At 48.4% G+C, this 24,659-nt stretch overlaps 7 protein-coding genes across 8 annotated transcripts in view; 4 read left to right on the top strand and 3 right to left on the bottom strand.

Moving 5' to 3' along the window:
• LOC131210923 (polyubiquitin-C) overlaps positions 1 to 502 on the top strand; it is a 2,767-nt gene extending 2,265 nt beyond the window's left edge. Inside the window, exon 2 of the mRNA XM_058204244.1 lies at positions 1 to 502. This exon is cut by the window's left edge and continues 244 nt beyond it. Within this exon, the coding sequence (XP_058060227.1) occupies positions 1 to 468 (468 nt within the window). The 3' untranslated portion in view covers positions 469 to 502.
• A 402-nt stretch (positions 503 to 904) lies between these two features.
• Positions 905 to 3,016, top strand: LOC131210925 (programmed cell death protein 2-like). The gene is made up of 3 exons (XM_058204246.1): positions 905 to 1,060; positions 1,142 to 1,970; positions 2,036 to 3,016. Exons 1-3 carry the CDS (start codon positions 953 to 955, stop codon positions 2,464 to 2,466), a joined length of 1,368 nt encoding a protein of 455 aa, XP_058060229.1. The 5' UTR covers positions 905 to 952; the 3' UTR covers positions 2,467 to 3,016.
• A 417-nt stretch (positions 3,017 to 3,433) lies between these two features.
• LOC131210928 (proteasome subunit alpha type-3) lies at positions 3,434 to 4,783 on the top strand. The gene is made up of 5 exons (XM_058204251.1): positions 3,434 to 3,573; positions 3,699 to 3,905; positions 3,971 to 4,219; positions 4,351 to 4,463; positions 4,536 to 4,783. Exons 1-5 carry the CDS (start codon positions 3,553 to 3,555, stop codon positions 4,705 to 4,707), a joined length of 762 nt encoding a protein of 253 aa, XP_058060234.1. The 5' UTR covers positions 3,434 to 3,552; the 3' UTR covers positions 4,708 to 4,783.
• A 159-nt stretch (positions 4,784 to 4,942) lies between these two features.
• On the bottom strand, positions 4,943 to 9,824 carry LOC131210926 (organic solute transporter alpha-like protein). Its single transcript, XM_058204249.1, has 9 exons — positions 9,706 to 9,824; positions 6,313 to 6,449; positions 6,092 to 6,243; positions 5,904 to 6,010; positions 5,706 to 5,831; positions 5,533 to 5,629; positions 5,337 to 5,462; positions 5,142 to 5,268; positions 4,943 to 5,080 (listed from the first exon to the last, which is right to left on the bottom strand). The coding sequence occupies exons 2-9, from the start codon at positions 6,425 to 6,427 to the stop codon at positions 4,986 to 4,988; spliced, it is 945 nt and encodes a 314-aa protein (XP_058060232.1). The 5' UTR covers positions 6,428 to 6,449; positions 9,706 to 9,824; the 3' UTR covers positions 4,943 to 4,985.
• Positions 9,825 to 10,334: 510 nt separating this feature from the next.
• Positions 10,335 to 12,223, bottom strand: LOC131211006 (organic solute transporter alpha-like protein). The gene is made up of 7 exons (XM_058204341.1): positions 12,095 to 12,223; positions 11,875 to 12,026; positions 11,585 to 11,802; positions 11,408 to 11,504; positions 11,217 to 11,342; positions 11,004 to 11,130; positions 10,335 to 10,932 (listed from the first exon to the last, which is right to left on the bottom strand). Exons 1-7 carry the CDS (start codon positions 12,186 to 12,188, stop codon positions 10,805 to 10,807), a joined length of 942 nt encoding a protein of 313 aa, XP_058060324.1. The 5' UTR covers positions 12,189 to 12,223; the 3' UTR covers positions 10,335 to 10,804.
• An 892-nt stretch (positions 12,224 to 13,115) lies between these two features.
• On the bottom strand, positions 13,116 to 14,161 carry LOC131210300 (protein SYS1 homolog). The gene is made up of 2 exons (XM_058203527.1): positions 13,820 to 14,161; positions 13,116 to 13,759 (listed from the first exon to the last, which is right to left on the bottom strand). Exons 1-2 carry the CDS (start codon positions 14,030 to 14,032, stop codon positions 13,442 to 13,444), a joined length of 531 nt encoding a protein of 176 aa, XP_058059510.1. The 5' UTR covers positions 14,033 to 14,161; the 3' UTR covers positions 13,116 to 13,441.
• A 165-nt stretch (positions 14,162 to 14,326) lies between these two features.
• Positions 14,327 to 15,245, top strand: LOC131210132 (protein archease-like). Of its 2 annotated transcripts, none has more exons than XM_058203334.1 (4): positions 14,327 to 14,337; positions 14,523 to 14,587; positions 14,658 to 14,682; positions 14,755 to 15,245. In XM_058203334.1, exons 2-4 carry the CDS (start codon positions 14,533 to 14,535, stop codon positions 15,146 to 15,148), a joined length of 474 nt encoding a protein of 157 aa, XP_058059317.1. In that variant the 5' UTR covers positions 14,327 to 14,337; positions 14,523 to 14,532; the 3' UTR covers positions 15,149 to 15,245. The 2 variants fall into 2 exon arrangements, with proteins under 2 accessions (XP_058059317.1, XP_058059318.1); XM_058203335.1 differs by lacking the exon at positions 14,327 to 14,337 and adding an exon at positions 14,343 to 14,373.
• Positions 15,246 to 24,659: the final 9,414 nt, after the last annotated feature.

Raw genomic sequence — 24,659 nt, 5'->3', positions numbered from 1 at the left:
GGAGGTATGCAAATTTTCGTCAAGACCCTGACCGGAAAGACCATCACTCTCGAGGTTGAGCCTTCCGATACGATTGAGAACGTGAAGGCCAAGATTCAGGATAAGGAAGGAATCCCTCCAGATCAGCAGCGTCTCATCTTCGCCGGAAAGCAGCTTGAGGATGGCCGCACTCTTTCGGATTACAACATCCAGAAGGAATCCACTCTCCATTTGGTTCTGCGTTTGCGAGGTGGAATGCAGATTTTCGTCAAGACCCTGACCGGAAAGACCATCACCCTTGAGGTTGAGCCTTCCGATACGATTGAGAACGTGAAGGCCAAGATTCAGGATAAGGAAGGAATCCCTCCAGATCAGCAGCGTCTCATCTTCGCTGGAAAGCAGCTTGAGGATGGTCGCACTCTTTCGGATTACAACATCCAGAAGGAATCCACTCTCCATCTGGTTCTGCGTCTGCGTGGAGGATTTTAAAAATTATCAATAAAATCTCATCATTGAAATAAAAGTAAAAGCCAGGCTTGTTTCATTTCCGTGTATTTTTTATGTTAAGGCATAATTTTAATCTTGAAGTATGCTAATTTATCGATCCATTATTGGTATCCTTTAGTGATGCTAGAAAATTCTTTACGGCGCAAGTTATTGCCTGGTATTCACTAAAATGCCCTTTGTCATAGTATGAAACGTATCCAAAAGATTTAATCACATCATGGAAATAGTTTCACATTTTATTCTATCGACCAAACCTGCTATTCTGCTCCTAAGGCGTTTGTTTACATATGATGCCAGTTTTTTCACTCTGAGAAATGTCAACAGTAGTGCGCCTGTGTGTAGGAATCGCATGAGAGAAACGTCAGTCGGTAGGAAAGCAAAGGGTCGGAAAAATTGGTATTGGTTCTCTTCAGCAATTTTCAGTTGATTTAGTTGTACGGAAAACTCAGAGTAAACGGTGCTCAGGATGGCGAAGAAAAAGTCAATAGTTTGGCTTGGGTTCGACGATGAACCGATCTTGGAGAAGGATAAGGCGCTTCTGTCCTATGCAACGAACAAAATCGGAGGCCATGCGGTGAGTTCTCGCTAGATGCCTACGTTGGTTTGTATAACGATCGATAATGTTTGCTCGCCTTTGTTCTGCACCTGGATACAGGATTGGCCAGCTGGTGTGGTGGATGTAGCACCGTGTGTTTTCTGTGGCCAGCAGAGGCCACTGATCGTGCAGATCTACGCTCCGTTGGATGATTCTCAGTTTCACCGCACGCTGTACGTGTTTGCGTGTTTAAACGCACCATGTTCGACACAATCGCAATCTTGGTCCTGCATCAGGATACAGTCTCTCGAGAAAAGCTCCCCGGGTGCGGATAGTGCCGAAACGTGTGCCATGAGGCTACCGGGAAAGGAGAGCACGATATCGTGGTGCAGTGGTGCAGACGATTGGGATGACGATGAGGACGACACTCGCATGAACAAGGAGATGCATGCGGACATCAGCACATCCATCATGCGGGTCGATACCAGCAGTAGCACGGGTAACGCAGACCAGTTGCTGAACGAGGAAAACGGTAACGTCATCCAGTACGAGAAGGTTTCTGACGAAGACGACGAAACTAACTCTATGGAAGCCGACCCGGTTCCGGGGTTCGAAAACCTATACGTCGACGAACGAAATGCAAACGCGTGCGTTGATGGGCGTTCGGTGGGGGCGACTGGCGGAGAGATGATTGACAACAGGTACACAGCGAAGGCTTCAGCGGAAATCGAAGGACCGGAAACGGCGGAAGTTGTCGTGGTCGATTCTCCCATGACATTGAAGCGTGATTTGATCGCTCTACTTAAACAGCCGCAGGTTGTTCCACTTGGCTTCGAAAATGTTACACTGCGCGCTATCTATGTTAGCGTCGACGAGGAACGATCGAGCGTACCGATCGTCTCCGATCACGTGCGTCAGTTGATGAATGATTACCAACGCAATGAAGAAGGTAAAGATGCAAGTTATTATTATTCAACTATGTGCTATAAATGTGCACCAAATTATCTTTTTCAGAAATCACAAGCCTTGATAGTCCGACCGAAAGTGTTGCCGCCGGTGGTATAATGCACGCAAAACCCACTGGCGAACAGGAGCTGTACGAGAAAGGAATTCCGATGCACGGTGACGTAATGTTTCATTCGTTTATGAGCAAGCTGCAGGAAAACCCTGGCCAACTGTTGCGCTACTCACGCAACGCCGTCCCGTTGCTGATCGCGCCGATCAAGGAAATCACCGTTCCGCCTCATTGTCAGCACTGCAAGTGTGAGATGATCTGCGAAGTCCAGCTGTTGCCGACACTAATCGAAAAGCTGCAGTTCGAGGCAAACGGAGAACGCGTTCCGATCGACTTTGGCAACGTGCTGGTGTGGACGTGCGTTAAAAGCTGCTGGGACACACCGGACAAACTTCGTCACGAGCTAGTGCTAGTACAGGCCGAATCCTAGGCAGGAGATGGTTGAATCTTTTACTTGCCTTTGAAACCCGTTTTAAGCAATGTGACTGAGTGGCATACGAACACGATATACCAATTACGCAGTGCAGTGAACCGAAAAGCACAACGGGAACGTCGTACTGAAAAGAACCATCGTCAATTGGGTAGTAGATCCCTTGTCGAATGTAAGCGGAGGCTGATCGATCGGAACGTACACATCTCAATTGTATTCCCCCTATTCCTGCTGGCACAAAAGGCTGGGTGTTGTGCTAATTCGACTGTTTTAAACCATTTTATAATAGCGACGAAAATGGACACAGGAAAGGTCCTAGTTCTCGCATCGGTATAGTAGTGAACGTGATGCATGCTAACAAGTACTCTTTATCTCCTAGTGCAGTAGAGTTAATGTGATAGTAGATAAGTGACACTCTCCGGCGCAAACAAACGAACATTCGAGACGAATGCTCCCCAGTTCCGTTCGCTGGTACCGTTTATTATATGCTGCCAGGCCGCCATTCTTTTCGGCTTGAAGCAGGATTTTGTTTACGGCGCTGCGTTTGCTAGAAGCCAAACGATGCATTAGAACAAACATATAGCCAGTGATTGCGGGGGCTCGAATCGTTAAACGTTCCTTAGCTAATAGTGTACGCAATCGTTTGCGTTTTTAAATTGGCGCGCCATCATGAGAAAAAGGCAGCAAGAGCGGCCGTGTTAACAATTCTTAAACGCTAGAGCTCGGAGCCAAACTTTGAATTGATTAGTATTTTGCGTGTTACGTCCAAATTCCAAATAAATCGAATTAAACTTCAAAGATGCGTTTTTTGATACTATTTAACAATACAAAAATTGCCAACGGAGTTAAAAAGCCATTTTAAATTGTGAGCGATACCTTCTATGATGATCTGCCGTTATGCCAGCTGGGCCATGGCTGGTAAGTGAACTTAGCCGCGGCTGCTTACTCACCAACTGTCAAACGGTGAATTTGTGTTTCTCATCGCATCGGTACGGTTGTAGTATTTCTGCTGTTTCATTCGGTCAAAAGAGAGTTCGTTCCGTGCTTCTGTTGGTATACTTGAAATAGTTTACATTTTTAACAAAAATGAGTTCAATCGGAACCGGTGTAAGTAGCCCGATCGGTGGTATCTGCAGGAATAGCCTACGCGTTTGCGTTGAGGTTATGGGCTGTTTTGCCGTTTTTGTTCCGATTCTAACATATCTCCGGGAATTTCTTCTTCGCACCTTCAGTACGATCTGTCCGCGTCACAGTTTTCGCCAGATGGGCGCGTTTTCCAAATCGAGTATGCCGGCAAGGCGGTCGAAAACAGCGGCACCGTCATAGGCTTGCGTGGTAAGGATGGGATCGTGCTGGCGGTAGAGAAACTGATCTCCAGCAAGCTCTACGAACCGGACTGTGGTTCCCGTATTTTCACCATCGATACCTCGATTGGCATGGTAAGCGAGTTCGTCCGGAGGAGCAAGAAGTGAGTTCTTACCCCCCTCCTAACGGAATTCAACAGGCTATCAGTGGCATGATCGCCGACGGGAGAGCCGTTGTTGACATTGCTCGGCAGGAAGCGTCCAACTACCGGCAACAAAACAATCGCGCCATTCCTCTGAAGCAGTTGATCGATCGTTTGTCCAGCTACTTCCACGCTTACACACTCTACAGCGCGGTCCGCCCGTTCGGCGTGAGTGTCATTTTGGCATCATGGTCGGAGGAAAAGGGCCCGGAGATGTACATGATCGATCCGTCCGGCGTTTCATGTGTAAGTATCGATTGCTATTAAGTGAAACGAAGCAGGCATTGCACTGCCACGGCAGCGACCAGCGTTAAAAGCGCTCACACCGAAGGTTCACTTTAACTTGAGCATCTCTTCGAATGTCAATGGGCTTTCAGGGCTACTTTGGTTGTGCCGTGGGCAAGGCTAAACAAACGGCTAAAACAGAGATCGAAAAGCTGAAGCTCGCCGACATGACCGTGAAGGATCTGGTGCTTACGGCGGGAAAAATGTAAGAACCGGGATTTGCTAATTTTTGTAATCCGCCCATCTAATAATCGGACTTCGCCGTTTCTCTTCGCAGCATCTATCAGGTACATGACGAGCTGAAGGACAAAGACTTTAAACTGGAGCTCAGTTGGGTGTGCCAGGAATCGAAGGGTGTCCACAAGAGCGTACCGGCCGAGGTATACGCCGCAGCCAACCGTGCCGGCCAGGAAGCCGTCGATGACGACGACAGTGATAATGAAATTTAAATCTAAGCCTTTGTTTTGTGAATTGCATTGAAAGAGGAAATGGACACAAAAACAAAAATCGGTTGTTTGGTTTCAATTCACTTCCATTTAATCTATATTTCTAGGTTGTCCATTCAAATATACACCGACCGGTGTTTTGGGAGTATCACATTTAAACATCGAACACACAGTTACATCATTCCAGCGTGAGAGCTGTGCTATTCCTTAGCTATTTTTTGCTGAGAAGTACCATCGTTGAGTGTCAATTCTCTGCAGCAAGGTACCATGGGCGAAGGTCTCTACGCTTGAACGGCATTCGAAGGGGTTTGGTAAAGTTTCGAAGCCCAGCAGGACAGTACCATCATTTCAAAGGATAGGCACAGCTGAAAAATGGCTGAAAGGAGAAGAAAACGTCGTCAAAATCCCAAAATAGGGTTACTTGTTACGCTGCGTACCATTTTTCTGCACCTGCAGTGTCATGGGAAAGCTGCAATCGGCGACACTGCTGCTTACGATGGCAGTAATAAAGAGAGGTTGTATCCGACACAATATCAACACGGCTTGCAGGACGAAGTACTTGCCCTGAAATGAAACATTTCAAAGATATATGAGTATATGAATTCTCTTGTCCGACTCTCCGCTCTACGAACCATCAAATTTAAATCCGAATACAATGGAGCAATCATTCGCACGAGAATATTCAATCCCCAGACACCGAGCAAAATGGAGGTGACTATCCATGGAACAAAGAAGAGGATGATTCGGTTGAAATTGTCCTAAAAGAGCGGAATATAATAGAACATTAAAATGGAAGCAAAATCATAGGATATGCGGTCCTAAACTTACATGGTCTTCAACGAACACAACATTAAGTGCCAGAAAGAGAGCAGATTGAACAATCGGCAGTTGCATGATCAGTATTCGTATAAACAACAATCGATTTCTGAGCGAGTGAGTAGAGAAATAAAGATATTAAAATGGAGTATATTCAAAAGCAGAAATGCCACGAGGATTCTTACTTCGAAATGGAAGTTCGTTTGAGCAGCGGGATAATGCAACATAATGGTGGCGTGCGCATGGAAAACGATTGCGAATCGGTCGATTTGATAAGGGCATCCTCACCGTCGACGTACTGCATGCAAAGGCTGAGATAAAAGGAAAAAAATCCCTCTTAACTGGGCACTATATGCATTTAAAAAATGTACCGGAGCACAGACCTGAACAGCACGTAGGCACAAATCATAAAGTAGATGTGCATTACCGTATCGCAAAGGAAAAACGACGATGGTACGCTGATGGACACGACGGAAAACAGGGCTATCAGCTGAAAATTACAAAAAAATAAGCGACACAATCTTATGATTGTTGATACTGCCCCCAAATTGCCCCCCATTGTTCGCCTTACCGGATAAATCGCTAGAAGCAGTATAGATTTACTTTTAAACTGTTTCGGCGTCTGGTGCAGGATATGATATGCATTTTTGAAGAAAATACTGAACGTTGCAATGGCCAGCACAACCGTCGCTGCGATGATTGAAGCGAGCGGGATGTTGATGCCTGGTGGAAAGGTAACTGGATAGTTAATGGACTTTAAATGTTGGATTTCGCCAGTTAGTCCGTTCATACCATCAAGATATTCTTGTACCGAGGGCAGCTGCTTCTGATTGGTGCATTCCATCATGGCGTCGCGGGTTAGGTTTTCCGCCGAATAATCGGCATAAATCGGCTCACTGGTGTTCATTTTTCCCGCCCGAGCAGATCGCCTGTCCCGAGATGGCTGAATGGTGCGTCAAGAGAGAGGTTACAATAAAATACAAAATCTCGCACCCATTTTCCGCGAAAGTGCCAATGCCACCAATCGTTTCACATTTTTATTTATAACTCTTGTTTATGAAAGGGATTCCACTTCCCATTAGTACGCAGGATGGCAACCCTCTTGTGCCACGTGCTTGGGGTTGTCCGTTGTTCGGAATCACTTGCACCATTGGGTAGGAAAAATTTATTAATTTCAATCAACAACACGGGGATAGCAACAGTTTGCTATGATTGGTTGGAGATCAGTGAACGCTCGTGCAAGAGTATCATGAATGATCGATCGCTGCTCGTTACTCGATCTTCAATTTTTGCGACTGACGAGAACTTGGAATATTTGTGAACATTCTAGGGCATCTACGGTTCATTTAAGTTATTAATTCAATAACCCATTTTGGAAAGGACGTTTTGAAACATTGCCAACATTATTCGTCAGGTCCGCAGCAATTGATACAAGGAGCTTTTGAGTTAATGAATGGTACTGGGCTGTGTACCATTAGCAATCGAATCAGAGCGTAGAGACCCCGACATTGCACGGACCCAATGCAATGGCGGACATTGCTCGTTAAATAATGTACCAACCGATTGCTGCAATGCATGTTTACAACGTGTGCAACATGTGCACCTTCGCGTACGTGCGATCAGTTCGCATGCTGAACAAAACTGAAAATGTAACACCGAACAAATCTATGGAGGTAAAATATTATCGTTTCCAAAGTGTATCAAGAGTATGATTTAAATTTGTGGCATCTTGCATCTTGTAACCATGTATTTCAATATAGAAAGGTCCATGGGGTCGGTACCACTTGGTTCGCTTCGGGAACACAATTCTTTGTCTGTGAGCCGCTCCACCATCAACGACATTCACCGTATCTTCAGAGGAGCCGGAACTACACGACCTTGCGCAAACCGCATAAAATTAAGGCAAGTTTCGAGACGGTCCATAAACCAGATGGTCTTCTTCCAATGTATCTCTTATTTTATTTCTGAACAACCTGATTTAAATTCCTTTGCCTTTAAAGCATAAGTACAACAAATAAATATACGCCTGTAGCTAACCTCTAAATCAATACTTTTGCTACTAAATGTGACAACCATTTCTAAACTCAATCCAGTCCAAATTTCGTTGACTACAAAACAAGGCGTAAATGGCGATGAATTAATTTAAAATGATCCCCTCGTTCACTCTCAAGTGACGCAGTATCGCAACAAATACAAACCAAGAGGTCCTCAGAAGATACAAAAGACGTGGCTCATCCTTCGTCAGCAAGGTTGTGGAACAGCAAACCTTATGCAACAAACACGCGGCGGCTATCGAGCGTCTTTGGGGGGTTTGCACTTTTCGACGCCACAGAAGTCAAGGTCAACCCGGTGCCTGGTGGGCCTGAAGCGCTCCACAGGAAGTGGAGGGATTGCGTCGTGATGCGTCGCATAGTGCCAATAACTGCGACGACCCGCTCTAAAGCATCACCAACCGCCATAACATAACATTGGTCATTCATAGCATACGCTACAAGGATTCATGACGGTCATGGTTCCGTAATGGCCATCTAACGGGCCACTACATGGCCAGTAACCTTCGTGCGACGTGCGCCACCGGGTGTTCTTGAGCTCCACCAAAGACAGTTACCGCTTGTTAAACTCTCGCTTGTCTCTTATTGATTCCCTCAATTAATTCCACTATCGTCGATCGCTGCAACCGAAGCGATCGTCTTGCCAGTGGTCAGTGTTGCGAGTGCGTTGGTTCTGTATGTCGAGCATGGGAGAGGGCCTGATGGGTAGGAGCCGTTGAACCGGAACGACTGGGGCAACTTGAAAGATTTGTTGCAGCACCTGGCCGTTCATGGGTTCATAACGAAAGCTCGAATGTCTTTCGTAAAGGCACGACTCGACTACTCCACTGGTCCCCGTGGCCTTGAAGCGGTTCACCACACCAGATTCGTAAGTATCTGTGTGTGTTTCGTTAGATTCGAGGCGTTTACCATTGTTTCGCTACCACCTTGCCAGCGTTTCGTTTTAAAATCGGATGTCAAGAAAACGGTCGCTTTGTGAAAGGGTTTGCGTGTGAGAAAAGGCCATTTGAGCCAATTTTATCGCCGAACTTGAGGGCCGTCGGGGAGAAACAGTTAAATTTAAATCGTCTAAAGTTTCTGCTATGTTGCAGTCCTAAAAGGAGTCCTTAAGTCTAAAAGCTGCGACAAATAATCGAGGAATGCATTAACTGAAGATAGGAATTAACTAATTTTCACGCGGCTTCTTTTACGCAACCTACCAGGAGTAGTCAGCTATTGATTAACTACCATGATAACGTTGCGAGAATGGTTACAACAAGAACATACCTTTCGCAATTAGGTTAATTCGTATCATGATACAACACGATACGCGCGATAGTATCAAATTACACGTTTCGACGTCACTCACGTGCCACGCAGCGATGTGATTAAGGAGTGTTAAAAAAAACTCTATGGAAGCTTTTAGCGTGAATTACATTCACGGCGCTGTTCACGACCGTTAGACACCGTAGGATTGCATAATTTATCCCCGAACCCGTGAGAGATGGGGCTTTCCTCGCGGCGCTTAGTCGCTTGGTTTAATGATCCGCACATTGAGGCCACCATAAGGCCATTCTACTCGCTAGCAATAACGTTGTCTAAGCAGCCAGCAACCAGTTATCCAACCGACCCCAGTGGGTCACATTGGACCACGAAAGAACGGAGCCGGTTTAAGGTGATGTGAACCGACCAACCGACCCGTTGCAACCGAGCTTTTCACGTTTTTCGCAGTCGTCGCGACAACGAGCGGAGACTTCACTTCTAAGCCGTTTCATGGTGTTTCATTTCTGTTCCCTCTCCAAAAAAGCCAGAAAAACCACAGGAAAAGAAAATCACCACTTTCACACTCCACATAGCCATATCATGGTGTGTCACTTTCCTCCACGTGCTGCCTCTGTAAACTGTGTGCGCATGGCTTCTCTCAGACGACGCTTAGATAATAACGTAACACATTTGTCCCAGAGCACACGGAACTCGCAACCGCAGGCGGTGGCTCTGCGTTAACATTGGAGCAATTATGTCATCGTCTTCTGGTGCGTAAGATCTGCAGGAAAAGTATGATCTAGTCGCTCAGTTGACAGCACATCCTGAGACGTCACGCTGAATCACTCGCTCACTACCTCCGATCGTGATGATCGCTTACTTTTGAACTCACCGACTAGGAAGCCAAGTTCAGGCCAAGTAGAAGCGTTTCGCGATTTGCCCAAACGCAACACCGATCGGCATCGGCGACTTGCGCGTGCGACCAAACCACCCCAAGCGCCGCCGGCAACTTCGAATGCTGAGTAGTAACTGTTGGCGGTTGGACCGCGTGCTCCAGTCGTAACCCTTGCCAGATCGGTAGCATCGTACGCATGGTTCTCTCCCGCTTCTCTCTTCAAACACGCGGTGGCCGGCCACCGGGCAACCAATTTCTCAATTTCGGTGGCGAACCCATTGCTTTAGGAGATCGCGTGGCCCGCGACGAGGTTTCGCTCGTTGTTTGCAAACAACGCGGAGAATGCGAGCCACTAGCCAAGCTCGTCGTGACTGTTTACTCATCGTTGGCACGCTTCTGGGCTGGGTTGAACAATAAGGCGGGGTGGAGGAAAAAACGGGTGCCCGTAGTGCTCCTGTGGTGCTTGTTGCGTCGTCGGTTTGGTGGTGATTGGCGCTTAACGAATTAGACTACAAACTTTCAATTTTTTTTTTCTTTGCCACTCCACTTGTTCCATGCGCTTTGAGTACCCATTGAAGAAACTACTTCTCTTGCCATTTTAATGAGTTTATTTTATCCGCCTTCAACTCAAGAGACATCGTTTTAAAATGAGATACAAATACTGATTATTTCGCGAAGCTCGATCGATTACCGTTTTTTTCTTTTCAACACACTTTGTTCATCGTTGCCTTTGTAGAAATACAAATAACCTATTACGGAAGCCCTCTTCTCTATCGCCCTTAGACAGATTAATAAATTGCAATACACTAACGGTAGTACCTGTTCGAAAGGACGTCTTTTTATAATGAGCCGCAAATACCCTTCTCATAATGGAACTCTGACAATTGCAACCATTTTTCTTATGATTTATGAATAATAAAGTGAATAAAGCAGCTAAAGGTGTGATTAAATACTTACCACATCAATTTCGACAAACTCGCATTATTATTTTTTTTCCTCCCGATGGATATAAATTATAAATTAACAACCAGAAAAAGGATATAAATACTAGAGCGACTTAAGCATTAGATTTAAAACAACGACTCAATAAACCCGTTTACATCTCGAACGCAGGATTTTTGGTTCCAACCTTTTCCTCCGGTGTCGGCTGCTCGGTGGCGTAAAACTTGTACGAATAAACGGTCACGATCGCGATTTCAACAAGGATAATCAGTTGCTTCGCCACTGAAACGGAGCAAAAAATTCGCGTTAGGTGGGCTTAATGGAGGTGGAAAATTTGTCTGCACTGAGCTTACTGTTCATGTACACCTTCGGCTCGCCGGCTTCCGAACACTCGAAGGGAATCGAATTGTAAATGATTTCGAGAATGATGACCTGCGGTTTGGTTATGATGAGAACCAGCTGCAGCAGAAAGAAGCGTTTCTGTCGAATGATCCGAAAACAAAACAACCAATGTGTTTAGGATCCTCGTACCCGATGGTAAACCTCGATCGGTTTGGGAGACTTACAAAAATCGGATTGCTTGGGTAGAGAGGGCTAACCGTTTTGATGAACGAAGCCGAGGCTCCGACGTACAACACGATCGACAAGATGATGAACGGTAGAATGATGTAGAACATGTCGAAAAATAAGTCCTGCAAGTGAAACAGAATTGTACGTAAGAAAGTCGTCTTGAAAAGATGATCATTCTTCGACACACTTTGTTGAAGGTGAAAATGACGAGCTGAATGGAGGATACCACACTGCACCAGACCGGAAGCTGCATAATGCCAAAGCGGATCGCCGTAAGCTGCCGTCTGGAACGACAAAACACGTGGGAACGAGGTGGGACAAAATAAATAAATTTCGCATCGGGGAAAACACGCACGAAACTTACTTTTTATTATAGATGAACCTAAAACAAGGGCACACTGTCGGTGGGATTATGTCTTTCGTTTCGTATAGCCCCATAATGACGGTATCTCCGCCAACCTCTAGCTTTAGGTATCGGAAAAACACCAAGATACACCAGCAGAACACGACGAAAGGCACGATATCGCAAATAACGGCCACCGACGGCAGCAGAAGCGCCAATACGTTAAACGTGACCAAAACCTGCAAGTATACGAGATCGAAACCTGTTTTTACCGCCACAGATGGTCCATCACATTTCTCGTGCCAACTTACGAAGTAGACTGTATTGGCAATTATTAGCGCCATTACTTGATTTTTTTCGGTGTGCTTTCTGATGAGTCGGATCACTTGAACAAACACGAACGTGACCCATAGCCAGATGAGGCACGCAACGGCCAGTGATATGCTTAGGGGTAGCATGTATGCTAAAATGTTGCGAACGTGATTTAAATCAAATGGCCACATCAGGACGCGAGGGGTTCTTTAAACTCACCTTTGTAGTACAATCTGAAGGGTGGTACATAGTTTCGGCAGTCAATGAACTCGACCGCTACAGTTGATTCGTTCGAAGTCATATTGCCGCTCATGCGGAGATCCTTGATGCTGCTTGAAACCGAGAAACGAGACCTACGGTTCAGGCAACGTTTCAAATCACTATAACTCGTTGCCACAAATTGCTTTATCTACGGATGCGGGTACGGATGCGTCTGGATGCTGATAGTGTGAATCGTGGGACAATAAAAATTTAAATCCTCTGATAAGAAATTTTACGCGGAAACGTGTAGTGTTGCTTATCTTGTCGTTGGCTAGCGAATCGACGATCAAATAGATGACCTAATTATTGTTTCCCAACGACCGAAAGCATCTGGAGACGCTTATCCAAATTCTGCAACCAGGGAGACCGATTAAACACAGTTCAATTTGCACCAATTATTTCGCCTAGTCTTGCCGTTTACCACAGGAGTTAATTGAAAAAGTCACGTTTTCAGACGCTTTATTGCACTCGCATGTGTTCTATCGTAGCGGGTAAAACTTTTGAACAGGAATGGGATTTCATTTTTTTGTTTGAAAAAGATTGTGTAATTATCGAATTCGTCGGCTGCTAACTTAGGGTCGGCTACTAGCTTCTCGAACCAGATTTTTACTCTGTAGAACGGTCGGATGCCTCGACTGTTCGGCGCAATCGACTGCCAAAGTTTACATGTAGATAACCGAGGCCCACCCCTTTTAAAGGTTGAGAAAAACCTTCGCCTGTGATCGTCGGCCAAAGTGCTAAATGGTGTACAAGCCGATGCAAAGTCTACATATTTGACGATTTCATTCGCTTTGCGTCTACGGTTATCAAGATTTTCGCTCACGGCAGTTCACACAAGGCGTAAAACAGGAGCATCCCGGTTTCCTGTTGGTAGTGGTTTCCGAAATAATATAGTCCCCTTGGACCTTCAGATTAGAGAAATTCTAAGTCCACCTTCTTTGGGGAGTTCAATTCGGAGAAAAGACGAAGGTGCTACGAATTTACTTATTCTGTCATTAGTATTTTTTTATTTAGCTCACTGCCGCCCGTGGATGTGCTTTTTTTAGTTTTCGTAAAAAACACAATAAATTAAAACATACACTTACACATAGTTTTTGTTTTCTACCTATAAAGCTTGTAGTGTGTACACAACAAAATAACAGGATTCGCCTGGGCGTGTCATTGGAAGCGTCGGGTCGCGCTTAGTCGGACGCGCGCCTCATGGGAACATCGAAATCGGAAAAAACATCACTATCCGCCCGCCTCTCGGAAACCTCAAAATACCCTGTGACGGCGGGAATGTCTGACCGGTTACTCGGCTCCATTTCATAGATCCACCTTTTGGTTTAGTGCCGTGTAGCCGACCGGAATCTCCTTCAGTTCCGTCTTGAGACAGAGGAACTCGCTGCAGACGCACATCAGGGCCGCGCAGACGGCATTCAGCATCCACCAACCAATGGTCGACGGGAAGGCCTCGTTGTACCACCAGCAAATCACCAGGTGGGTGAAGTGGAAGGTAAAGCTGAAGTCCAGACAGAGTTTCGTGCGCCGCACTACAAACCACAGCAACCCGGCGCCGACTAGGGAGTTGAGTATGAATGCTACAATAACCAATCGCCCACCGAGATCGGTAACGTGTATTTCCTACGAAGAAAGCGATCGTTAGGCATCCACGCACAACAACGGAACTCGGTTTCGACTTACGTGATACTCAAAAATATGATCCAGTGTGTGGTTGGCTTCGGCAAAAAAGTCCATTACATACATGATCGACGCAAGGCTCACGTAAAGCAGCGATTGCATCGCGATTATTTGCGTGATCAGCAGGTACGGGTCCCATTGTGTGTTGCGGAACGTTCCGGTGAGTTTCTTCATCTTGTCCCGGATGATCCTGCACGCGGGGATGGGAAAGCTCATTCACCTCCGGGAAGAATAACCACCGCTCCGAATCCTTCTTCCCACGGTACGGTAAAACGACACGGAAACTAAATGACGACACAATTCAGCGCCAACATCTTGCAATGAGAAATCGAAAAGAAAGTTGCGTTTGTTGTTTTCGTTTCCACTGACGTTTTGCGTTCCAGTGACAGTTCGAGCTGTCAAATAATGTCGACTGTAAACATTAGCATTAGAACGATTTCACAATTTGGAAACAATTTTTTGTGTGCTCCTTTTCGCGGTACATGTGCTTCACAGAAAAGTAAACTCTGCGCGTTTTTACGGTACACGTTAAACACTACAGTAACAAAGTGACGACAGTCAGTCTAATACTAATTTTTGCAAGTTCATCACAAATAATCGTCACAAGCACAAATAAATTTCATCACAATATTTGTTCCGCCTAATGGAAATCGTCCGTGCGATATGTGATAATTAATCGAAATTTTCTGCTCGCTCATCGTTACAGGTCAAAATACATGGAAGTACCCCTCGAAACAACGGAATTCGTGATACCTGAAATAAAGTATGAGTGTAAGTATCTAGGTGAAAATTTGTTGTTAAAAAGATGAATAATTGAAACCCTGTCACCTCCGATCATTAGATCTCGATCACACGGCAGATGTACAGTACGTAGACGGCAACCTCTCGCTAGGCGCGGATCATCCTGCTAATCTCGCCCATTCCCCTCTTTTCCACAGACTGCATGCTTGGGGCGACACCCTGAAGGAAGCGTTTGAGCAATGCGGGATGGCAATGTTCGGATACATGACCGAGCTGCCTACGGTGGAGATAACAAAGTGTTATCAAATCACAACCGAGCCGACGGACGATTTGGAAAATCTGCTGTTTCGCTTTCTGGACGAGCTGCTATTCGTTTTCTCGGCCGAACCGTTTCTGATTTGCAAAAAGCTGCAGATCACCAAGTTCAATCTGGAGTCGTTCGTTATCGAGTGCAACTGCTACGGGGAGGAGTTTGATCTTCAGAAGCACCCGCAAGGGACGGAGGTGAAAGCAATCACGTACTCGGCGATGCAAATCTACCAACGACCCGAGCACGCCAAGAATGAAGTTTTTGTTATCATCGACATTTGAAACAATACGTTTATGAAATAGACGAAAGAACGGGTTTTTGTATTCAACTTGTGTCCTGTTAAATTTATAAATCGAACCCCATTTCCGGTTACCATTGAAGCAGTTTTAAATCAAACCTTCATTGTGCATTTCTTCACAATAGTGCAATAATTAAGTAAAATTTTAGTTTCCGTACAGAAAATGAAAACGTTGCTTTTTAATGAACGATAAAGGAAATGTAGTGTAAGTCAGTTTGACAGCTCGTCCGGCGCGGTTGTGTGCGTGCGTGCGAAAGAAGTGAGAAACATCGAAAAATTGAGCGAAACTTTCGTGTACGGGAAAGAGAGTCGCTCAGTGCAGGGGTTGTGTCAGATGAGCTCCCGGAGCTTACAAAGCGCGGAATACCGCCGAAAAGGAAAGACGTTCTTCGAGCCAGGATCAACGCTGCATAGTTTGAGCCATAGTTAGTGCGCGAGCCCACCTTCGCCCGCAAACCCCCTCCACATACTGCCCTTGCGTTGCCTGTCCCTCTATTTCTTTCTCTTTTCGCCCTACGTTCCCCATTCCGCCGCTGTCTCTGTTGCGCCGTAGTGCGAAGGAAAGAAGAAAAAGTTCTCCCCGATCGTCGTAAGGTGGTGCAAATCGTGAATATCGGTGTGATTCGTTCGGTTCCATTTCGGAACGTAAAAGAGTGCAAAAGCCGGTTACACCTTTTGTGGCGTCGCACAGTTTCTTCGTGGACGTTTTAGGGGAGTCAGCACAAGTGCCAACTGGCTCATCGCCGCCTACGAAGGCACCGCCGATAATGGCGCTCCCCGGCCGAGGCCGACGAGGACAATGATGGCGGAATAAGCACCCGCGCAGTGAGTGTGGTGTCCAACTGGGGGGCCTAAAAGAATTTGGACTCGAGCGAATCCCGCAATCCCCGAGCTGGGCGACGCGTTGCGTGTGTATTGCCGTGAGAAAACGAAAAGAAAATCCGGCGAATCAACATGGTGCTGTGGTATGCCGATGCGGCGCAGTAGCGACCGAAACTTCACTCTTGTGCGAGATCTGAAACGAGCTATCAAATCGCGGAAGTGCCAACGGTGCAAAAGGCAGCGCGTGGAAGCAATCCTTCTCCGAAGCGGCGGTGTGGACCTCGCCCGGCACAGACGGCACACGCTGCTGGACAACACACGGACGACGGTACGGTTCTATTGCTTTGCTTTTCTTGCCCAGCCATTCAATGCCATTTCAGCCTACCATTAGCCGTCGATGCGAAAACCCCATGCTATTGCACTCGTCAATGGTTTCGTGCGACCCCACACAGGAAGCCGGTGTCTTTCTCTCTCTCTCTCTTTATCATTAGGGGCAACTGAGCGAACTTTGCATATTTCGCGACGTAGAAAGAATTCGCTCATCGGGGCATCACGAAGAAAAGAATAAAAAATGCCGTCTCCACTTGTCGGCCTTAGTGGCGTCCGTAAGAAAAAAGCCGCACTTAGATAAACGGGATTTACTACTACTCATGCCGGACGCTCGTCACTGGCCGGAGTGTCGTGTTTTCCTTAATTAACGCGACCGATCAATCGGTGCACGCAACCACCCAGCGAAACATCATTGCGAAGCGATGCTGCTGGCATAATGGCCGGCCGTTTCTTATTAGGCGTTGGTCCATTGCATCGTTGTTCGACGCGCGTGTGTTGAGCGAAAAACATCGAGCGAGCGAGTAAAGGACAGTGACCGACCCGAGAAAGGAGGAACTCGGGAGTCCTTGTTGCCATCCTTACGCTGCCCGGCGCTTGACGGGTTTAAAACCATCTTCCCAACCGAACCCGGGACGCTCTCAACAGGAGCGAGCGGCCGACAAGGAGAGGAGCGGCGGGCCACGGTTGTTGCGAGCCATAGAATAACCCTCCTTGCGCAGGGGTCTGCGAAGTAGGTAAGAAAGTGAACCCGATGCTGTTGCCGACGATGACGATGATGATGGCGATGAGGTCTTTTCCCTGAGAGCGCGTATGTGCGTATCGCGCTGCGAAACGATTGCGGTGTGTGCGTGCACGAATAGTGTGTTCCCTCCCGGCCGGGATCCGATCATATGAGAGAGTGCTGTTCCTGTCCCTGTGGCCTGCTGGCTTGGCTTGGCCTGCCACAGCCCTCTGACGCGTTTATGCTGCACACAACACCTCGCGCTTGAATGTTTGCGTGTGGCGGCAGCGGCGGTGCCTGTGGTTGCTCCGCAGCAAACCGGAGGCTTCTATTTAACATACGAAAATGTTGCCACTTCCCTACGGTAACGCGACCTCTGGCAAGAGGGACTTTTACATACACTTCGGTTCTGATGTGTGCCTTTCTTGGGCCCAACCGCTGCCGTCCCTTTTTGCGCTATGCGCCGTTTCCCTTAGTTCTTTTCTGTTTGCCTTACGCGCGCCGTGAGCGCTTTGAGAAAGTATTGGTGAATATCCGATCCGTAGGAACTGGTCAACTCGCGCTGGGGCGCCACGAAGGGATTCCTCAAATATGTAATACCACAAGCCAGGATGGTTCCTGGTTAGATTGCTCTTGCGTACCGGTTATACTGCGGTCGATCGGGGGTCAGAGCCTGGATCGCTCGCGTCCTGTTCACCTTGCATACGGAGTGGACTAGGCCTCCAATCAACCAAAACTGCCCATGAATTGTCACCACGGATATTTTGCTGTGTCGCCGGAAGGGATAGATAGCGTGCCAATCCTTTCGAAGTCACAACTCCAGCCGGAAGACCCATAACACGGGGGAACTAGAGGCAGTTGTTTTCTTTGCATTTTAATTTGCCCGATTTATTTTTAGCGAAAAGTCGCCTAATGGCCGACCCCGCGCGCCGGTCGAGGATCTACATCCGTGCAGAGAGATTTGGAAAAATGCGTGTGGGCTTTGTGTGGCCCGCGCGCGCGCGCGCCGATTGCTCGGCCCCTTCTCTCGCCTTGCAGCTCACGCAGAAAATGGATCCGAGCGCGGGTCCTAACGCACTCCACGCGAACGAGAAGAAGCAAAGCGAAATAATGTATATTTGTACATATGTATGCTGTAATAGGCTCGGAACGCGGGCCGAACCACCACGGTCTCAAGGCGGTTCTGCGGGCCGTTTGAATGGAACAGATGACGATCGATTGATACACAAACGCGGAGTCCGCGGAGGAAGAGAGCAGTAATTCGATGCTCTCTTTCTCTCGCGTGCGCGCTGGCTCCATGCGAACCACGAGAGGGGGCACGAGAGCGACAGAGAGCGCGAACGTGTTGCCGTCGTACGCAGTGGTGGCAATTTGAAGGGGGTCGTAGCGCGGGTTGTGGCGTTGAGGAAAAAGGGCCGTTTGCTTTTGTTGTCATTGCCATATGTTGTCGCTGCTGGGTAGTGTGAGTGCAATCGGTCCGTGAGATCCTCCGTTTTTGACAGCCGAACTCACTCAACCGTGCACACACGCGTATGTACACGAAGTTTCGCGTATGTGTATGCGTGTGTGCGCCGACGCCTGCCAACATCGAGAGCGGATTTTGACAGTTGTTGCGTCAAGCGAAGCGCGCGTACCTGGGGCTACGAAACAACAACACTAGCTGCTGTTGTACACAAATCGATCAACGAATCCCCCCAGCGGCAGTTTGTATTCAAAAATAAAACCGTTGTTCCGATTTGATGGGTGTGTCTCAATCTAAATGTGGGCATGATGGTAATTTTGTAAAATTGTTCTTCATATAACGTAACGTAGATTACAAGATTAACTAATCGTAGATTGTTGTCTTTTTCTTACTGATTATCTTACAGAATTTGCAGATACTGCAGAAAGCAGCCAAGTAAGTACAGAAGAAAAAGTCCACAGGAACTCGGTCACGTCTTGATTGTGGCAAGTTTGGCGCATCTGTCCAGAAAACAAATGGCCTCTGATTTCTTCGGTGCTCAATTAGTGATCGTAAATCGTTATGTCACAATGTGTAAGGCAAGGTCATCCGGATCCGGTGACGACGGTATCGCTGTTAGGACGAAGGGATGGTCAAGCCAATGAAATTAGCTACACGATGCGTGTACTGGCAGACACAGAGCCACAGCGGAAAGAGCACGCGATGCAATTGCAATTCCGCTCCGTGTGTTTTTTTTCCCTTTCGTTGGTACATTCTAGTTCCTCATCTGCTCCATTTGTAATGAATGTCCACGTGGTGGTTTGGAGGAAGCAATAGCGTGCATGGGAGGGAAGGGACAAGCCGAGCACATCTGCTGCCTGCTTTTCACTGGTCCCTTTCGCCCAACGGTAACGGTGGTTGCCCTTCTTTTGCATTAATGCAACAATGCGTAACTATAACGTCTTATCCCTTCGGCAGGGCGCAGCCCAGAGCTCATTGCTCGGTCGAGAGCACATAGGCGCAAACGCTACCAGGACCCTAAGAAGGAAATGCACAATCGGCAAAGACTCGGTACAACGAAAAAAAGGGGGAAGTCAAGGAACTGGGAGAGAAGGTAAAAGTCACGTTAATTTCTTGCTGCTGCAGCGTTTCCCGAGTGCAACGGTGCGTTGTTCCTATTTCACCCGAGAGGGCCTTCGTTCGCTCTGCGCTACACTATGGATGATAGCCTGGGCCGTAGTTGCAGGGCAGGATAGGAGGATCCCTTTGGTAGAGGGAAAACTCGCACTAGCTTTGGTTAGGATGGGCGATATTTTTGGAGTTTTGCTACCATCGTGCTCTTTTGGCACCCTAGACGAGAGCCAGTTTGAATCGTCGTCAACGGAGACAATCCAACTGACAGTGAGTGGAAGGCGATTGGAAAAAGTCGACGAACCACGGCGAATTTGACGGCGGCCCCGTTGGTCGACGGAGCATGTTTGGCATGTTTTACCAACACACAACCACTGGCCGTTGAGAGCGCGAATGGGCCGCCGGGCACAGCAGTAGCCGCAACATAGCAGCATTTTCGCTGTTGAGACTCGCGCGTGATGATGAGCAACAGCAATAAACCGACCGCAGCAGTAGCAACAACAGCCCCAGCCCCGGAGAAACGGGCCCCAGCTCGCGGGTTCCCATTGCGTTGATGAGTGAGAGGCGCGAGAGAGAGCTCGCAGCCGGGAAAAAGACAGTGTGTGGTGCGACATCAGCACAGTAACAGACAAACCAGCAGCGAGCAGGAAGAGGACAACAAGCGCGCTGCCGTGCGCTCTTGCGGGGCGGTGCAAACGAGATAGCAGCAGCACGGTGTTGTATCGTCCTGTGTGTGCCTCGCCCGACACCCAGAGTCGGCGAAGGCCAAGGCGACGCGTGTATCACGGACGAGTGCCGCGCGGTCGTGTCAGCACACTTAACTTTCGGTAGACTTATCGGGCAGACATTTTTGCTGCCGGCTGCGCCCACCATCATTGTTTCTCTCGGGCGCATGTATGTGAGCACGTTGTTTCACCGGAAGGTGCCCGGCGAGAAAGTGACCACCAGCGAAAGCGAAAAACGTCACAGTGCAGACACTACAGTGCAAAAAGGTGGGGTGTGATTACTAACCGGGGCGGCGGTGTTCGTCTGTTTGCTTTGGTGAAGGAGCAACCAAACTGTGGGACTGCAGAACCGCAGTTCCCGTAAATGATGTGACCGAATGTGCCCCCGCAGATAGTTTCATTAATATTGCAGAACGAACGTACGCAACCAGAGGTGCCTTGGCAAATTTCATGGCCAACGCGTGAAACGTTGCTCGTCGTGCTCGTAAGGGTGAGCGAAGGGTCCACTGCTCCCGGCATTCGGCGGTGCGTTTTTTCTTGTTGACAGTGTCGGCGGATAGGGCGTACTCACGGTTGCGTTTTAGCCCCCCCCGCTTCCGGGACGAACGCAGAAGAGATTTTCGTCCGCATTAAATTTGGTCATCGTGACCGGGTGTGCCGCAGCTCACGGATCTCGGATTGGTGTGTGGGGCAAGGCAGTCGCGCCCCCGGACACACGGTTCTAGTTCTGTTGCTGTTGCTGCCAATTGCTGCGGCTGCTGACAATCGCGATTGAAGCTCGAAATGTCACCCATGAAAGTGACAGATGCCATCAAAGAGCTCGCCCAGCAAATAATCTACAGCGCAGCAGTGCTGTTGTTCTCCGGTTGCCGGTTGCATCGCATTCCGGAGTGCCGGCGATAGGAAGATTACGGACCGCGAGAGAGCGAATGCAGGTTTGGAGCGACGCCCGAACGAAAGATGTGATAATTGATAACACTTCCGGCCGACCCCATCATCATCGCCATTTCGTGCCTGTGTCTGCTCTACTGATCTGGTTAGATTGTGTGCTCCATAGTCAGAGTCTGGAGGTTCAAAAAACTATGCGCGCGGCGGCGACGGGGAACACCGGGTACCAGCCACTATCGGGAAATAACGTGTGAGTAGAGGGCAAAATGGGGCGATGGAGGCGAAAAAAGATGGCGATGATGGCGAGAGAGGGTATTTGGGGTTTCCTCTCGAAAGGAAGCTTTCATCGATGATTGTGGTGGGCTTTGGTTTTGCACAGGACCGCTGGACCGCGGTAGCGCGTGCGTTGGGTACCGTACTCGGATCAACGAGGTACGTGGGAGCATCATTTTCTCCCCACCCGGGGCGGGGTACCGGCAGACGATCCGATTGCATTCGGGGACCGAGGACAAGCCTCTGCTGGGTGCAGGGTGCATCAGAATGTGCAGTCGCAACGCACACTCCGTCAGCCCCTGAGAGCGTTCGCTAAGGGTGTGTCTGTGTATGTGTGTGTCTATCAGCGCCGCCGACAGACACGCATAGTTGACTGTGTAATGCCGGGGACGGCGGTCACCACCCGAACTGCTTCTCCCCCTGGCCTTTTTTTTATTTGCTTTAGTTAATTTTCTCAAATATCCTTACGATTACTTTGGCCGTGCTTTCCTAGAGCGGCAACCCCGGATCTCCGTGGGATGGTTTCGGGTGTCGCTCGAAGTAGGCCTGTGCTCATTACCTCCCTGTGTATGCATTTGTGTTCGTCCTTTTTCAAACGACCCTTCGGTCGTATCGGGATGCTCCGATTGGGAAACGCCGGTTCGTGCGAGAGGGACTCATAAACCACATTCTCCACCATCGGCGTCCCCGTAACGCGGTGCCATTGTGCACTGCGGTGCTGTGTGGCCCATCAATCGGTGTGTCGCCTCGGTCATCATCTCCAATGGGAACGCTGCTGCGATTTTTAATATCATCCCTATCCCTATCCGGGTGCCCGGGGTGCGGGCACCGTGTCTAAACCCATAGGAAGGATTTAGTTTCAGTGATATTATTTTACATTCTCCACCAACCCCCGTTCGGTGGATGTTTTTGGGGGGGGGGCCACATCCGACGTATCCCCGGGGACGGAATGGTTTTAGCTTTCGTCATCGTCACAGACCACACACTGTTGAAGAGAGGCAAAAGCTTCAACGAAAAAGAAAACTACTAGGTGGTGGCCCCCCCAGTTTAGCCGTGACAGTGGGGTAGTTCTTTTTTTATTTGTCCGAGATCCCCATTGCTCACACTACTACACACCCGGGGCCAGAACTGAGGCGCACTGTGTGGGTACACCGCGGCCTACCGGCGTACGGTGCGGTGTGCGTGCGCGAAAGTGAGTGTTTACGCGCTGGGCGCGAGCAGAGTGTGCCCGGTGCGTAACCGTGTTTCGTCACATTCGTGATGGTAGAAACGGCACCACTAGCACTGACGTCGAGGGCCTGGGTATTTAACCATGTGGTGGCTACATTATTGGGGGGGACTCTTTAAATCTCTTCGTCTCGCTTCCCAGTAGAGTCCTGCAGTGGTTGATCAAAACAAATATGTGTCCGAAGAATGTCAAGAAGACCCAGTGAACATTTTCTCTCTTCTCACCAAAAAATCCAATCCTCATCCGGTCCTCATTCGGTTCCGAACGGCTGTCTCGAATACCTTCTCCCATATAGCGTTATATGAAAGAATCGCTGTGAGGAGCCGAAAGGTCCATGGAGTGAGGAGCCGTTTAAATTCTCTCACCGAGCGGCCCCCTGTCTCTCACGTGTGTGTTCTCTCGCTTTTTTCGTTTTCTTTCTCCCATATTCCCCCTAACCAAAATGAAACAGTTCGTATTTTGGCGGTACATTTCGATATATTTTCTCTCTCTTTTTTCGCATACACTCTTCACTCTGCACTAGCGGTTCACAATTTGGTGCGTAGCTGCCTTCGTTGTAAAATGCATTGCATCGAATCCTTTGCATCCCATCTGGACATCTGATTGGACATCTGAAACGAGCAAAGCGAAAACATTTCAACATTATTTGGGTGTCACTGAATACTGTCCAATAAACTTACCTGGACAGACTTTACACTTGGCACTTGATACTTTACACTTGGCACTTAGAAAAAAACAGAGGCAGAGTTTTCGTCCCGATTCACCAAAACTTAAAGAGAGACTGTCGGACCCTCGGAACTTCGGGACTTTGCGCCGATCTCGCTGTCTCTGTTATTTCTATTCCTTTTTCTTTCTCTCCAACGTTCGTCTTCGACCTGCAAACTCACGGCGATTCCACACTCACGGGGATTCCTTCCGTTCTTTCCCCGGCAACCAACGAACGCGTCTCATGCTCACTTCGTACGCTGCGAGATCGCCCTTCCTCGGCCTCGTCGCAGGCAGAGGGGCGTTCGATCTCACTCGTCTCAGCCTTCCTCCGCCGCGTCGCAGGCAGAGGGGCAGCTTCGGGCTCTCAAAATTGTTCACTGGGGAGGGCATATTCCCGAGGGTTCCCGCATCTCAAATTTACGGTCCCATTTTTGAAGTTAACCACGGTAACGATACATATTTCAGCGTAAGGCTGGAGGTTGTTGGGACGCGCAGCAGCAAGAGCCACTCGTAGCTTCGATTTGGGGTTCCCTTTATCATCACCAAAGCAGGTTCGGGTTAATGTGTTTTCTCTTGAAACTAGCGCCCAATTTATCGGTGGTCGTTTCGGCTGCCACCGCTGCTGCTGGCGGCAACAACCTCTCTCGGTGGTACACGATCCTTTTTTGTACCATTTCTTCACGCGGTTCCTTTTTCTCGCATCGCCTCTTCGTTTTCATTTTGCGCTTCTCATCGAAAAACTGCTGGGGATCTGGACCAGACTCTTGTGCGGCCTCGGTTACTGCTGCTGCTGCTGCTGGTGTGTGTATTATTGGGTTCGTTGGTTGGACTTATGTTGGCACAGCCGGGGCTTTTATGTTGCTGTACAAACTTTGTGCCATCGCGGCGATGTGTATCCTGTGCTCAGCCGGCCATACTCCGTTCGGCTCCAAGTCGTTCGCGGTTACTTCATATTCCTCAGATCGTGCCCGACTGCTGGGGTTTCGCCGCGAGCATTGATGCGACGTTCTCGTTTCATGTTGCCCCCAAAGATCGCGTAACATTCTGCTGCGAAATGGCCGTTGTCGCAGGTTGTGGTAGTGTGACACAATGGCGTTACCGAATCTCGACCATCGCATATTTTAGCTCCGCCGAAAATTCACCCCCATCGGGGCGCTGGCATCATTATCATCGTCATCGTCTCGTATGTTGGTGGCAGTTTGCGGAAGTGTATAGGTAGCAGCGGCA

Source organism: Anopheles bellator, chromosome 2 (assembly GCF_943735745.2).
Source record: "Anopheles bellator chromosome 2, idAnoBellAS_SP24_06.2, whole genome shotgun sequence".
Lineage (NCBI taxonomy): Eukaryota > Metazoa > Arthropoda > Insecta > Diptera > Culicidae > Anopheles > Anopheles bellator.
Note: the sequence above shows the minus strand (reverse complement) of the source record. Positions and strands in the feature narration are given on the sequence as shown.

Bases quoted from the DNA above. Each gene is read 5' to 3' on its own strand.
- LOC131210132 (XM_058203334.1), top strand. From the start codon at position 14,533: ATGGAAGTACCCCTCGAAACAACGGAATTCGTGATACCTGAAATAAAG. The intron at 14,588-14,657 runs GTAAGTATCTAG...TCCGATCATTAG, and splicing joins ACCTGAAATAAAGTATGAGT to ATCTCGATCACACGGCAGAT. The intron at 14,683-14,754 runs GTACGTAGACGG...TCTTTTCCACAG, and splicing joins GATCACACGGCAGATGTACA to ACTGCATGCTTGGGGCGACA.
- LOC131210926 (XM_058204249.1), bottom strand. From the start codon at position 6,427: ATGAACACCAGTGAGCCGATTTATGCCGATTATTCGGCGGAAAACCTA. The intron at 5,463-5,532 runs GTAAGTTTAGGA...CCGCTCTTTTAG, and splicing joins TTGTGTTCGTTGAAGACCAT to GACAATTTCAACCGAATCAT. The intron at 5,269-5,336 runs GTTCGTAGAGCG...GTTTCATTTCAG, and splicing joins ATTCGGATTTAAATTTGATG to GGCAAGTACTTCGTCCTGCA.
- LOC131211006 (XM_058204341.1), bottom strand. From the start codon at position 12,188: ATGAGCGGCAATATGACTTCGAACGAATCAACTGTAGCGGTCGAGTTC. The intron at 11,131-11,216 runs GTAAGTCTCCCA...ATCATTCGACAG, and splicing joins ACCCAAGCAATCCGATTTTT to AAACGCTTCTTTCTGCTGCA. The intron at 10,933-11,003 runs GTAAGCTCAGTG...GCTCCGTTTCAG, and splicing joins GCCGAAGGTGTACATGAACA to TGGCGAAGCAACTGATTATC.
- LOC131210928 (XM_058204251.1), top strand. From the start codon at position 3,553: ATGAGTTCAATCGGAACCGGT. The intron at 3,906-3,970 runs GTAAGCGAGTTC...GGAATTCAACAG, and splicing joins TCGATACCTCGATTGGCATG to GCTATCAGTGGCATGATCGC. The intron at 4,220-4,350 runs GTAAGTATCGAT...ATGGGCTTTCAG, and splicing joins ATCCGTCCGGCGTTTCATGT to GGCTACTTTGGTTGTGCCGT.
- LOC131210925 (XM_058204246.1), top strand. From the start codon at position 953: ATGGCGAAGAAAAAGTCAATAGTTTGGCTTGGGTTCGACGATGAACCG. The intron at 1,061-1,141 runs GTGAGTTCTCGC...ACCTGGATACAG, and splicing joins ACAAAATCGGAGGCCATGCG to GATTGGCCAGCTGGTGTGGT. The intron at 1,971-2,035 runs GTAAAGATGCAA...TATCTTTTTCAG, and splicing joins TTACCAACGCAATGAAGAAG to AAATCACAAGCCTTGATAGT.
- LOC131210300 (XM_058203527.1), bottom strand. From the start codon at position 14,032: ATGAGCTTTCCCATCCCCGCGTGCAGGATCATCCGGGACAAGATGAAG. The intron at 13,760-13,819 runs GTAAGTCGAAAC...CTTTCTTCGTAG, and splicing joins ATCATATTTTTGAGTATCAC to GAAATACACGTTACCGATCT.